The 14,073-nt window shown below is 29.9% G+C and overlaps 1 protein-coding gene across 4 annotated transcripts in view; it reads left to right on the top strand.

The window, feature by feature from the left end:
* LOC114946452 (ADAM metallopeptidase with thrombospondin type 1 motif A) overlaps window positions 1-14,073 on the top strand; it is a 40,407-nt gene that overhangs the window by 2,660 nt on the left and 23,674 nt on the right. For 3 of the 4 annotated variants that reach the window (XM_029322941.2, XM_029322942.2, XM_029322940.2), the window contains exons 2-6: window positions 2,092-2,845; window positions 2,921-3,216; window positions 11,173-11,304; window positions 12,983-13,143; window positions 13,227-13,352. In XM_029322941.2, coding sequence (XP_029178774.2) covers window positions 2,790-2,845; window positions 2,921-3,216; window positions 11,173-11,304; window positions 12,983-13,143; window positions 13,227-13,352 — 771 coding nt within the window. In that variant the 5' untranslated portion in view covers window positions 2,092-2,789. The remainder of the gene's footprint in view (window positions 1-2,091; window positions 2,846-2,920; window positions 3,217-11,172; window positions 11,305-12,982; window positions 13,144-13,226; window positions 13,353-14,073) is intronic. The other variant, XM_029322943.2, reaches the window with a different exon arrangement.

Here is a 14,073-nt window from a genome sequence, read left to right as displayed (position 1 = left end):
ATAGAAAAATCACTTAAATCGTATCAATGCATAAGGTAACGATCTCTTTCATTTTTTCTCCTATCGTATCTAAAACATTATATAAGTTAATAAAAAATAATATTTCAAGACGAAGATGTTTGGATTCTATTTTATTATAATTTACCGTATAAATGATTGAAAAGAGAAATATTTTATCAATTTAACTTTAATGAGTCAACTAAATCATGAAAATAATATTATACATATATTAAATTAAAAGAATTTTTTATGTCAAACAAAAATTTATTAATTAGATAAAATAATGTTGTAAATGAGATGCTCTTGTCCTCTCTTTTTTTTACACGGAGAGAATTTTCTCTTAGACTTTACCCTAAAAATCATGGTAATCGTAGGATAATATATGGTGTTGGAAGAATTGTATAAGAGTTTCTCTGATTAATATTTACCACAATAAAAAATATTAATAGGTACATAGTAAATTTTACTATGTACAATACATAATAAAATTAACCGAATATATTTTACATATATCTTATTGTGGTAGATATTAATATTTTTATTGTGGTAAATATAAAAACTCTTAAAAAATTCTTTCAATACCATATTGTCCCATGATTATCATGCATGATTTTCAAGGTAAATTCTAAGAGAAAATTTTCTCTGTGTAGTTGCGCTAAAATACCATTGATAAATAAAAAGTTTTCTTACATTAAATGTCAAATATATATGTATATATTTATTGTCATATATGTACATACATATTAAAATATTCAGTATTATCGAGCAGATTGTCGATTGAACAATCTTGTTGAACGAGAAATCGTTGTGCAAGTATTGCATGCTACATGTCGAAAAAAGAAAGAAAGATGATTATACTATGCGAATTTGATGAAATTTGGAAACAAAGATTTATCGATCATCTAACCAATTGATCAAACTCGGTGCGTGCGCGTATGACGAGAATAGTTTGACCCAGACCTTAAGAGATTTCCGAGGTCGACAGCCACGCATCGAGCAATAACTTTTATATTTCATTCGCCCTCAGCCTTGATGATACCGCGAAAATTTAAGCTTCTTTTTCTCAAATTTTCCGACACTTTACTAGAAACTTTACTAGAATACCATTATTCTCTTTAAGAGACTCCTTGAATAAAAAAAGCTACATTTATTTATATTCCGTTCGCTTGGTTTTAAATGTTTAGCTTTCCTTTGCTTTGATTTGTAAACTTTGGATTACATTTCTTCCAAATATCCGGCACTCGACGAAAATTATTATCTTTCTAGAAAAGATAAAGAAATGTCGGATACACATAATTTCTTACATAGCGATAAAAAACTATATAGAAAAAATAGCAACGTTTTCGAGTTTAACTTTTGCGCGTTATACATACATACATTTCGAAGATATAATTTAACAATGATATAATTTTTGCTTTGATAAACTTTGATAAATTTATTTTCTAGTCGGATCCTCGTAATTATGGAATTATTTTCAATCGTTTTATTTATAAAAATAAAAAAAATATACATATATAAATGTTATGTTCTTGGCTCTAGAATTTTGAGAGTTATGTTTGATTAATATTGCAAGGAAGATTCCGATTATTAATATTATTTATGAAGTTAGAAATTTCGCATTAACTTATAGAATTGAGGATGTATTTATTTAGAAAAGAAACCAATCATTTTTAATTTTTTTTCTTTTAAATATGTATCACAAAATGTTGCCGAATATATGTGTAATATACGTTACACATAGCATGTGTATAATTATAACTTAAAAAAAAAAACAATAACCATGTATCGAAAAATAATATATATTAATAGTAGAGTTGCTATCTCTGAAAGCTGATTGTATATGTAAATTTAAATTTGATTTTAGCTCAATATGCTGTGTGGAATTTATTTTCAATGTTTTTGTAAAATACACAATCTTTCTCTAGCTTTGCATTTATTTTATCACTTATATTCTTAAAAAATGTATGGAGCTGACATATCGATGAGAATTTTAAACAATAGAAATTATTGGCAGGGAAATTGTGTAATTTTAAATATATAATTAAAAAAATGGTTATTTATCTAAAAAAAATGTCCTTTATTTAATTTTAGGAAGGTGCGCGCGCTTAGCAGCAGCAGCAGCAGCAGCAGCCGAAGCAGGATCGAATCGTACGGTGTGGATAAATACGAGTATAAATTGCAAATTGCTTTCGCTTCGACTTGTCGGAAATGTTTCTCGCGCGATCCTCGAGAGAAGGAGCGCGACGAAGTTGGCGCGACAAACATAAGCTTCCAGCCGCGTAAAGGCGCCAATCGCGAAATGAATTAGAGGCATCTACTATAAATTGGATCGCGTTCGACAAATCGACAAACAACACGAGCCATGATATCCGTTCTTGAGCATTCAGGCATGAGCATTTCAATTCTTTCGGCCGACTCGTCTCTCGCAATCAGCAGTAACGCAGCGGCACGCGCACTCTCTCGACACTCGCACAGCACATATAAGCACGGTATGGTCGAGGTTCTTTGAGAGAAAGATTGGCGAGATTGTGTTCCGTTCTTTAATGGACGCTGCGCCGCCGATCCAAGTTGCATTCTCAGTCGAGACGAGACGTCGTTTGCCAAGAAAACAAGATTCGAAAGGAGGAAGAGAGACCTTGAGACCTCTCTCTCCGCGGAGGGTTTATACGGATATACCAAGATATCGGAAATAATCTCGGCTCTCTCGAATGCTTGGAAATATGCGTTTGCCTGTACGCGATTATTCTTTCGAGTCTGATGACGTGATTCTGTCGCGGGATGATTAATTGATGCCGCGAGCAATGCGTGCCAACGAGATCGGAATCGATGCGAAATCGATCTCTCGGTAAATAGCTATATATATATATATATATATATATATATATATATATTAGTGATTAGAAATTTTTGTCGAAAGTAGCGCGAGAACGCTGAATACGTTTACAACGAATAGATGCACGTGTATATCAGTGGGAATTGCAGAGATGTCGCGAATTTGGAATCGCGTCGCCACGATTAGCGCGACCCTCGGCATCGTTTTGCTCGTGATATTACTAGTAATCTTGTGGTCGAACGTACGCAACGTAGACAGGATCGGCCGATTACGAAACGATTCAACGCTCGATCGTATCGTCGATCAAGCAAGGAAGAAGCAGCCCGACTACGGTCTTGCGACCACGACATTGGAATCGATCGACCAGAATTTCACCAACGAGGGTGAGTTTTTTATTACATTTATTCTTTTATTCATTCCATCCCTTTTCAATTTAGATTTCAAACAGACTCGAATAAACGTGCGTGACAAATTGCAAAAAAAAAAAAAAAAAAAAAAAAAAAGAAGAAAATGAGCGTGACTTGAGAGAAAGCGAGAAATTGTATATTATAATATATTAAAACATGTTTATGCAAACGTTGCTTTTCCATTTTACTTCATATATTCGCTGCTATCTTATGTTTAGATAATTTTGTCTCAATTTTGTCCAAAATGGAAATTTTTCAATTCCAAAATTTCTATTGATATATTTACATGAATGAAAAATGACTTGAATGAAAACGGATAAAATAAAATTAGGTTTTAATTTGATTAAGAAGGAAAGTATCGTAATTTTGATAGAATTTCGAGTATTTTTGCGCGTACACACACTCGGTTCAAATATGTGATTTGTAATTAAAATTGTCTGGTTGAAAGTGAAATACATATACGATCCGATTGTCACGAAACTCAATCTTGCTTCTTTTCCAAGCAAAATGTTCCAAGAAACAATATCATTTGCAACAAGGTAGATAGAGATATACGTTTTCGCGAATTTGCCGGCAAGCTTGCACGTTACGAAACGCATACAACGCACAAACGGGGCTGCTTCGTGTGAGAGAGCGTGTTGATAAAACGTATATATTCTCTTTGCACGGCCACGTTGGCAGCATGACACAAAAACATCGCGCCTACGCGAGTATGCATATAGTCGGATAGAGATAGAGAGATGCTCTCTAAATGTGAACGATGTGCAAGACAGAAAAGAGAAGTGAGGAGAAACTCAAGTTGGTGTGACTTAACTTAATAAAAGTGTAGCCGCGTGCGAGCAGTGAACGCTAAACGCTCCTAAAAGTGCGTACGTCATGAGGATTCGTGTTTCTGTTAGAGTCAGCAAACGCGAACATCACGCGTTTAACCGAGCACAACCTTCTTCGTCTTTGCTTCGCTTCGCTTCGGAAGCCTCTTTTGCCGCGTTTGCTTTTGTTTTCGACTCTTTATCCACGGATAATTGTAGCTATGATTTTACTGTAAGAATACAACTCTGTCGAAAATTACCAAACCGATAAACTTGAAGAGATGTCAGAATTTTCTCTTACAATTAGAATTTACTCCGAAAATTATAGTAATCGTGGGACAATATTGGAAGAATTTTATTAAAACAACAATTTTTCTGAATTCATATTTACCATAATTAAATCGAATTAATCCAACATATTTCATATCTTATTGTGGTAGGTATTAATAATTTTTATTATGGTAATCTTCTCTGTGTAATATGGTATTCCACATTTACATATGTGATATTTTTTAAAACATTTTATACATACGTATAATAATATGAAAAAAATTTGAATTTTTTATTAATTGTATAAAAGTAATAGAAATTCGAGTATTGAGGAAAAATAGTTGGCAGAGTTTAAAAATTTTATGTTTAAAAAATTGCAGATATAACAAATTTATATATGTAATTTTATTTATTTATGTTTTGTTTTAATGAAGGCATATAGGTGTGTAAGATTGCAAACGATTGATGATCAATCTGCAAATCTTTATATTCATGTTGTTAAAAAAAAATTAATATATCGAGATGTTCTCCAATTCTCTTCCATGCCGAACAACTTGTATTTTCGCGATACGTGAAATGATGTTAAACACAAAATGTTACAAATATTACAAATGTTGCGTGCTTGCATAGCCGTAATATTTATTATATAAACTTTATAGTCTCTCTCAAACATATTTTGTGTGTGATTGCAAAATGCAGTCGCATTTCAGTATACAGGTTTCTCTTGAACTGTGCTCTAAGATATTGCGTATCTTTTAAGAAAGACCTTAGACCTTGATTGTTAATCCATGTTTAATGTTACGTGAAGCAGCAACATTGAAGTAAAGACATACGTTTCTTTGTAACAATGACTAACAAATGTAAATGTAATTAACTTTTTTTAAAGCGAACTGATTTAAATTATCTCAAAGTTATCTGACAATGAGTTAGCTAGATGCAACAGCATGATTCCATTTATTATTTATTTATTCTATAATTCAATTTATATAATCTTTATTTTCGAAATCTTTGGACTCTTGAAATTCAATTATGTTATCTGAATTTGTAATAAATCCATTTATCAAGGAGAAGAAATATTGCGTAGTATATACATATATGTATACATCCTTATATATGTCAATATATTTTTCTAAAATAGTGTTTGGTAGCTCGTCATCTGAGACAAAGATATTTAATTTTCTCTGGTTTCTTCAAAGAAAATTAATCACACTCGAGCTATATGCATACAAGAGAAAAATATTGTTTACTATTATATATTATTTGAAAAATTTTTATTCATAATTCTTTAATATACAGATTGGCTCATCTTTCATTTAGGATCTTTCTTTTCCTCCTTGATCAATGATTCTTGATATTTTTTTATTTTTTGACTATCTGTGAATTTGATTAATATCGATTTCTTTTCATTGTCAGTGAAAATTACTTTTGTCAAATTTTAATATTTTTAACATTAAAAATACCTACAAGTAATCGTCAAATACTATAAAGAATTAAGTGTTTAAAAAAATAAAATATATAAAAAAAATAATAATTTGAAAATTTATCAAAGAAACTTTTTGCACAAAAAGATTTATTCAGTTTGATACAAAATCAAATCAACTTTGGCGATTCTTTCGAAATATGGAGAAAAATTCATTTTTATTGTTTGGCTGGGCTAGGCAAAAATCGTTTAAATATTTAGATAGATATAGTTGGATTAACAAAATATCATAACTTTACAACTGAATAATATTTGAAGCTCTGGGGAACAGTTTGTTTCGCGTGACAAAGTCGCGAATGCACAGGATGCGACATTGCTGTCAGACTTTGCATCTTATCTGTAAACATTTTGACTCGCAGAACTCGGACCACTATGGTCCGTTACAGGATATATCGGTCGATCCAACCATAATTTATGACCAAGACCATTCGGGTTAAAATAGCTAAAGCCAGCTGGCACTCTGAATGATACGATAACACGTTCAATGGTCTTGAACCTTATTGCACCAATGCCATTTGTAATTTTACGCCATCGTTACTTGGTTATCCCGTTTTTAATGGATTTTAGTTTGATCTTTTGGTACATTTTGCCATCTGGTTTTTTCTCTCGTTTTTACATGTATCACAAATTTATTTTATAAATATAGCTTTCATTAGATTTTTAAAATATAAAGTCACATACATATATGAATACAAAAAATATGAAACTCGCATCTTTCTTTATATCATTTTTTTTCTCAATTTTTGTCATGATTTTAAAATTATTTTTAAAAATTCTTTCTCAAGTATAGAAACTTTTTTTCGATGAATGCGAGATTAAATTTAATATTATTATTATCATGAATACTCTCAAAGATTGGGGAGAAAATAAAATCGATAAGTTGATTATATGACAAAAATATGACAGGTTGCATAATTTCGGAGCGATTTAATTCTATCATGTTCTATGTATTTAATGGTACAGAAGTATTTTTTTTTGTTTATTTTTCATGATAAACTATATTCTTTCTTTTCTCTCCGTTCCTTTTTCCCGTTTTTCTTTCTTTCTTTCTTTTGTGCTCCAAAGTTATTTGCTATGTGCTTAATGTTACAGTAGATTAATGTTGAAGAAAAATGAGATGTAATTTTTTATCGTGTTGTACATTTAAAGTTATTAACAAAAATCACCGACATCATGTTTATTGACAATGTTTCATTTTTTTCCATTGTCTAATATTAGGCAGTACCTTAAAAGTCGGTAGTTGAGAGAGAAAGAAAAAGCGAGAGAGAGGGAGATGAACGCAAATATAATTTTGCACATCGTTATAAATAAGGCATAACATGTTATAGTCTATATAATGCTATATAGCATATTTGGATATATAATTTAGATATGTTAATTTAATAATTTTGCCCGATATATTTGGCAAGATAATACTGCTCAAGTTTAGTAATTTAAAGTTTAGTTTAGCAATGATACAATTAAAGATTTGTTTAATTTTTTGAAAATTGTGCGCAAGTATTTTATGTGAGATAAAATATATATACTCGTATGTATATATAGATAGATAGATAGATAGATAGATAGATTATTTTTATTACACGTCATGTTTAGTGTTTCGAAGCTGCAAGACTCGGATATTTCCAGACTCATGTTTCGATACTGTAATTAAATGGCAACACATGCGAGACACTGTAAAAGATCTTTCTCTTACCAATACAGTATCCGCCTTGTGGAAGAGGAAGACGAGAAAGTCTTGTCAGTGTCACTCGGCGCAAAGTCAGACGACGAGACGAGACGGTCGAAACGTAAACGTTTATCCGAGAAAAACAGTAATGAGACTGCATCTTTATTATACTTATATTAGAAAGACAATGCTGTAGTTTACAGTACACAATACGCAGAAACTAGGTGTAGATTGTTTATTCGCGCGGATTTATATATATATATATATATATATATATATATATATATATATAATATATATATATATATATATATATATATATATATATATGTATGTATATATGTAAAATATAAAGATAAATTTTTCAATTCTACTTCCGGTATTATAAGAGATTATAAGAAAAGTTTAGGAGAGTTGATCAAACTTTAATAGATATTAATAGAATTATAACGCTGCTCTTTCGTAAAAAATAGATTCGAAAGCGTACACGATATAAATTATATGAAAAATAAATTATGGGATAAGTAAAATTATTTTTACCATTTGTACCGAAATTCAAATTTGTTTCCATTAGCACTAGAAATGAAAAGGGTGAGAAAACTTCAAAACAGCAAAACTTGGCGCATTTGCGATCAAATATTAATCTATTTTTTTCTTTTTTCACAATCGCAAATATATGATTATATAGGTGTAACATTGCAAACTTGGCGTATTCTCATGTAGATAATATTATAATATAAGATTACACATTATATATATTCGTTTTAGATTAATACCTGACAGTCGAGGTTGCTATATTTATGATATAAAAAAAACTCTATTATAGTATATTATCATTTCAACCTATAATATAATTAATTAACTGAGAAAATTGTTGGCATTCGATAAATTCAATTGAGTATTGAGAAATGCAGAAAATAATGTTACAAGTACCTAAAAAAAATTCTTTTTAAATATATACGAACAATATTGACGTTTTACTTATGTAAGCAAAAGATTTATGAAAACTTTTCTAGAAATACTTTATTTTATAATTTTTGTGTTTTTTTAAATCGTTTTTTTACAAGTTTTTGCGAGAATGGAAAAGGGTAAGTGAAGATTTATCGTTTTAGTTAGATTTAACTTTTTTTATTTCCACATAAATGTGAAAAATAGTAACAATAATAATAATAATAATCCATTATAAAGAAATATTTTATGCATCTCTTATCTTTTTTCCGATAATATACTAATTTTTCTTTATCGTGTACCAAATTGTTGCGGAAAATTTTCTAATATGCTTTTATTCATGCACTCTGCACTTGAAAGATATATTTATGACCCAACACACATTAGTCACACATTTGACTTGAATATAGAGCAGAAGTAGTGGATTATTGCTATATTAAAGAAATTTCTTTTAGAAATTTCAGTACGCAAAGCAAACGTATTGTTTGGAACGATATAGTGCCGTCTGGCACGTTTCTACAGTATTTTCAGAAATATTACGCTTTGTAAAATGAATTTTGAGCTCAGGAAGTTAAAACGGATAATTACTATTACTCTGCATCGACAAACAGTAAACGTACGGCAAGAAAATTTATCGCGCGACGTGCCAAAAAACGTAAACATTTTAACGTATTGGATTTTTAGATTTTACATTTTAAGATATTAAACATCTTTTGGTATAATTTTAATCGTACTTGACATACTCTCTTGAACAATGGTGTGTGTGAGGGGCAGTTTCTATTCTATTCTATATGTATATTGCTATTATACTATAATAAGTACACGAAGATGTACAGAGGATATTATGCACACCAAAAAACATTTTTAGATATGATTTTTTATTGCATTTTTACATTGTATTATATTACAAGAAAAAATAGAATTCTTTAGTTGACAATTAATAATTTAAAATTTACATAAGGTGTGTTATTACATTATATGCATGTTACAACGCACACTTGAAAAATTACAGAATAAACAAAGATTATTTCATGTTGTATATAAGTTAATTCTTACTTTGATTTCTTGCTATTTTATGAATCGAATATTAAGTTGAACTATACGTTGTTGTGTACTTTAATTATATTTCTTATTTATAAAATTATAATTATTTGTGTGTCTGCAAGAAAAAAGACGAGAGAGAAAATTACTCGTATCACTTTGCTCCATATTTTTGCACATATGTATTATGTTTATGCTGTAATCTTTTTCTGAATTTATATTTTATGAATCGACATAGCTATTATACTTACAGGTTTATTAGAAATAATCTCATATCCACCATTTCGATCGATATTTTATTCGAGGAAATGATCGTGTATCAAAATATACGTGCGTATTGTCCACTATATGTTCTATAATATAGAAAGCAAGATGTTGCAAATTTGATGCTCGGTTTGTAGAACATTCACGTTTATCTCATGGTTCGTGATTCAGAACTGACATTCGATACGTCTTGTGAAAACTGTCATGCGTAATTATAGAACCGTGTGTGTGTGTGCGTGCTATGTATTTCTCCAGATGTGTTTCGCGTACTACCGAGGTCATGTTATAGGTAGAGCACGATATAATTAAACGAGGCTGCTGTTTAGTGTGTGAACAATTTCTTCAAGGTCTTACCATTTCTTATTTTATGCCGTTCAATCTAAATTATATCTGAGAGAGAGAGAGGAATATCCACAATCGCATTGTTGTGCTCGCACTATAATCAATTCCAATAATAAGGTAAAAAAATAATGACAAAATTCGCCTGGATTTTTAATGTATTGATAATTTATCAGAAAAATTGTAAGCAATATTATTCAATTTATATCGATAAATTAGTTTAAACGGTCAATTATTCAATCTATCAATTATTGTATTCAATAATGTTCCTTCCATTCAATTTTCAAGTGTCAAGCTGTACGTTCTAGCTGCATTTCGATTTTATCAATATTATTACTTGAGAAATTAATTTACAATTAATTATTTCATGTGTGTCACCGTCAGTAGTATATAACAATTTATATCAGAAGAAAAATGTTATATAGCTGGAATATGATTTGAATGAAAGAAACGGAGAAAATAGTTCTCTTTACTGATATAAATTAAAAGAGGCTGGAATATATAATTTCCGCTAAATTTGCTTGGATTTTGAAATTTGGATTTTCAAAGTTTTTGTTGAAATTATTATTAAACAAAAATAAAATATGAAATTAGTCAGAGATTAAAATGATGTAGGTACCGTGAGCGTAAAAACATAAATGTCGCTAAAATATTACCATAAATGCATCTGCTAAGGAAATTGGAATGCGATCGATTTAATAAATGTCAATACAAAAATTAGTAACTTTTATATGACTCTTCTTTTTATCATTATCGTTGTGTAAGATTCGATTGTTTAATGACATTTAAGTATTTCAATTTAAAATTATTCAGATTTTTTTTTCAAAATTTATATTTTACAACCATTTTATAAATATATTCTATCCTATGTATATGTCTGTTAGCTCCAATTAAATTTGAAAGAAAATTAAAATGTAAATAGTTGGTATATATTTAATTTGTTTAGGGATTAACATTTAATTTTTTTTTCTTACATTTATTTCGTAAACTTCCTATTGTGTAAATAATTATCAATTTAAAAAAACAGCGAATATACAAAAAAATTTGAACAAATTGAAAAGAGAAAACAAGTGTGATTATAATTAATCTTTAATAGAATTTTTGTACAATTTCAGTGCTTCCCGAGGAACCACAAAATACGAAGAAACGCAATAATGCATCATTGGTCGATGTGTTGCCATTCGCTAAGAGTAATCTAGAATACGTCAAGCCTTTCAAAATTAGTCAAAATCAATATGAAGATCCACGTAAGTATTTTAAATGAAGATTATATCAACAATAAGAGGGACGAATGTATTTTTTTTTAATATAAAAAACAATATCTTTAACAATTTTAATTTAAAATTTAGCAAAGCTTTGTCAGATGTAAAAGAATTTGAATTAATTTGTTTGACGAATATAAAATTGAATAGGTATATACTCGCCTATATTTTGCTTTTATTTGTTTTAAATTAATTTTAAAATATATAATAAAGTTGAAATACAGGTGTATAAATGTCTAATTTTTATATCGAGTAGCAAACACAAAGCAAGTTATTTGAAATTAAAAATTGACAATTTGAGGACTGAAAATCCATTTGCGAGTTACTTTTCAATATTGTATATTTGTATTCTGTGATCCTTGATCGCTATGACATCCGAAATTAAAAATAATTAATACGCATAAATATATCAAAATTTTATCCAACCATAATTAAATAATGCATTCGGACAATTAATTGTATAATGGCACGCTCTTGACGACGAGCGTATATCATTGATATCAATTTTGTTTCGGCATACAGAAAGAAAATCAATCGCAATTAAAGTAATGAAAATATCCATTATATTTCTCTACTGATTACTCTTAGTAACAGTTTCAAACTTTTTCCTCATTTCAAATCTTATAACTTTCTCAAGTTTTTAATATATGTACATATATGACACATATATGTACACGGAAAGAATTTTCTCTTAGAATTTACTCTGAAAATTATGGTAATTGTGGGACAATAAGATATTGGAAGAATTTTATAAAAGTTTTTCTGATTAATATTTACCATAATAAAAATATTAATATATACATAGTAAATTTTACCACGTACACAGTAAATTAATCGGACATATTTTATATCTTATTGTAGTAGATATTAATATTTTTTATATTCTGGTAATATTAATCAGAGATACTTTTATAAAATTCTTATTCGAATACCATATTGTCCCACGATTATGATTTTTAGGGTATATTTTAAGAGAAAATTCTCTTTGTGTATAATACATAGGTTTGCTGCACGTTCTCAGTTTGAATATTATATAGTGTTAGATTAATTATTATAGTTAGATTAATAGTCGATATATATAAGTTAACGATAACGATAAAGCATCGGATGAAATGTATTCGATTACAAGTATTGTCGAAATAATTTTACGTATATAAGTATAAAGATTACAACACACACACACACACACAGGATATTAAATTATATACGAATGTTTTAAAATAATCGATCTCTTTCCCGCTCGAGTCTTATTATACAAATGACAATGAGACTGTGAAATATATTGCACAGACTATGTATCCTCAGCAGCGCGTAAAATATTTCGGCAACAAATTATTAATAATAATATTAAGTATTCGGCCTTGATGTCGTCTCGCAGCGCGTTATTGTTGACACGCCGCGGCTCTGTTTATCATTCGCGCGCCAACACAGAAAAATAGTGACAATTTAAATTTAAATATTACATAAATAATTGTATACATACATACATACATACACATATACAATATATATGTAATAATTCGGATCTAGAATGCGCAGTGAAATGATCAAATTGTATCGTAACGAGATTGTAAAATGAACGAGCAAAACATTTCTTAACATTATCCTTTTCCATATTTTTTAGTTTACAACTTGTTCTACTTGAAAAGTCTCTTGTTCTCAGCCGAAGAATTTTCCACGGCAAAGAGACATCACAGTGGTCACTTTCGACATGCGTCGGCCGAAGTTTGGGATCCTCATCCGCAATATGAATTTACCGCCTTTGGAAGACGATTTCGTTTGAGATTGGCACACGACGCCAGTTTTGTATCTCCCGATATAAAGGTAAGAAAAAGATGGATCGTGTAACATTTCTCTCCTCTAGTTAATCGACAGCCTTAATTACTCGTTACACGACGATGACGTAGGTGACGCATATGAGCGAGAACACAACTAGACGAGAACACGCTGGTCATCAGTTGGGTTGCTATTACAGCGGGTCAGTCGATGGCGATCCAAGTTCAGCGGTCAGTGTCAGCCTTTGTCACGGAATGGTGAGTCACACAGATTGAGCTTTAGAGAATGTCTCGTCTCGCGATTCTTTATACGCGTCGCACACAAGTCAGTTAATTGCAACCGATTACAAGAATAATAAATCTGCCAGAGTCTGTGTTCCATTGTAGCGTGTGATTCGATGGTTAGCATAAAGTCACTACGTTTTATTTGACAGTTGTAGATCTTTTTTTCCACCTTGATTAATATATTGTATTTTAGATTTACATACAATTAGATAGAGACTATCGTGTTACTTAGGTCGTTATTTAGTTATATTTTTTTTAATAATAACGCTTGGTGTTTTGGCTCTTACTACATGAATCTTTTCCCTTATTTTTCTCAAAATTTCTCTCTTCTTTAAGTTTTTTCTTTTTTGGGAAAGCGAGAATAAAATGGAAAAACTTTTAGTTTTTGCTCGTCGAACATTCTTTGCACTGATTTAGATCACATTTTAATTTAGCCATGGTTAGCAAGGTTAGACTAATCAATCGGCCGTCTGTTTCAAACGTAGAAATAGAAAGAAGTAAGTGCCCGGTTAGTCGAGCCTTGATGTCTTTACTTTAGATAGCGAGCCTAGCCACTTGATCTAATTATTCGAGAGACGGTGAATCGCTTTCGCGAATACTTTGTTTTCTTCTCTTCATTATTTTTCGATATACTTGGTTTGTCTCATTGATATTACATTTTTGTATTACTATACCGATTTTTAACATCCATCTT

This window comes from Nylanderia fulva, unplaced genomic scaffold (assembly GCF_048542155.1).
Source record: "Nylanderia fulva isolate GAGA-0341 unplaced genomic scaffold, ASM4854215v1 Scaffold9, whole genome shotgun sequence".
Lineage (NCBI taxonomy): Eukaryota > Metazoa > Arthropoda > Insecta > Hymenoptera > Formicidae > Nylanderia > Nylanderia fulva.
Note: the sequence above shows the minus strand (reverse complement) of the source record. Positions and strands in the feature narration are given on the sequence as shown.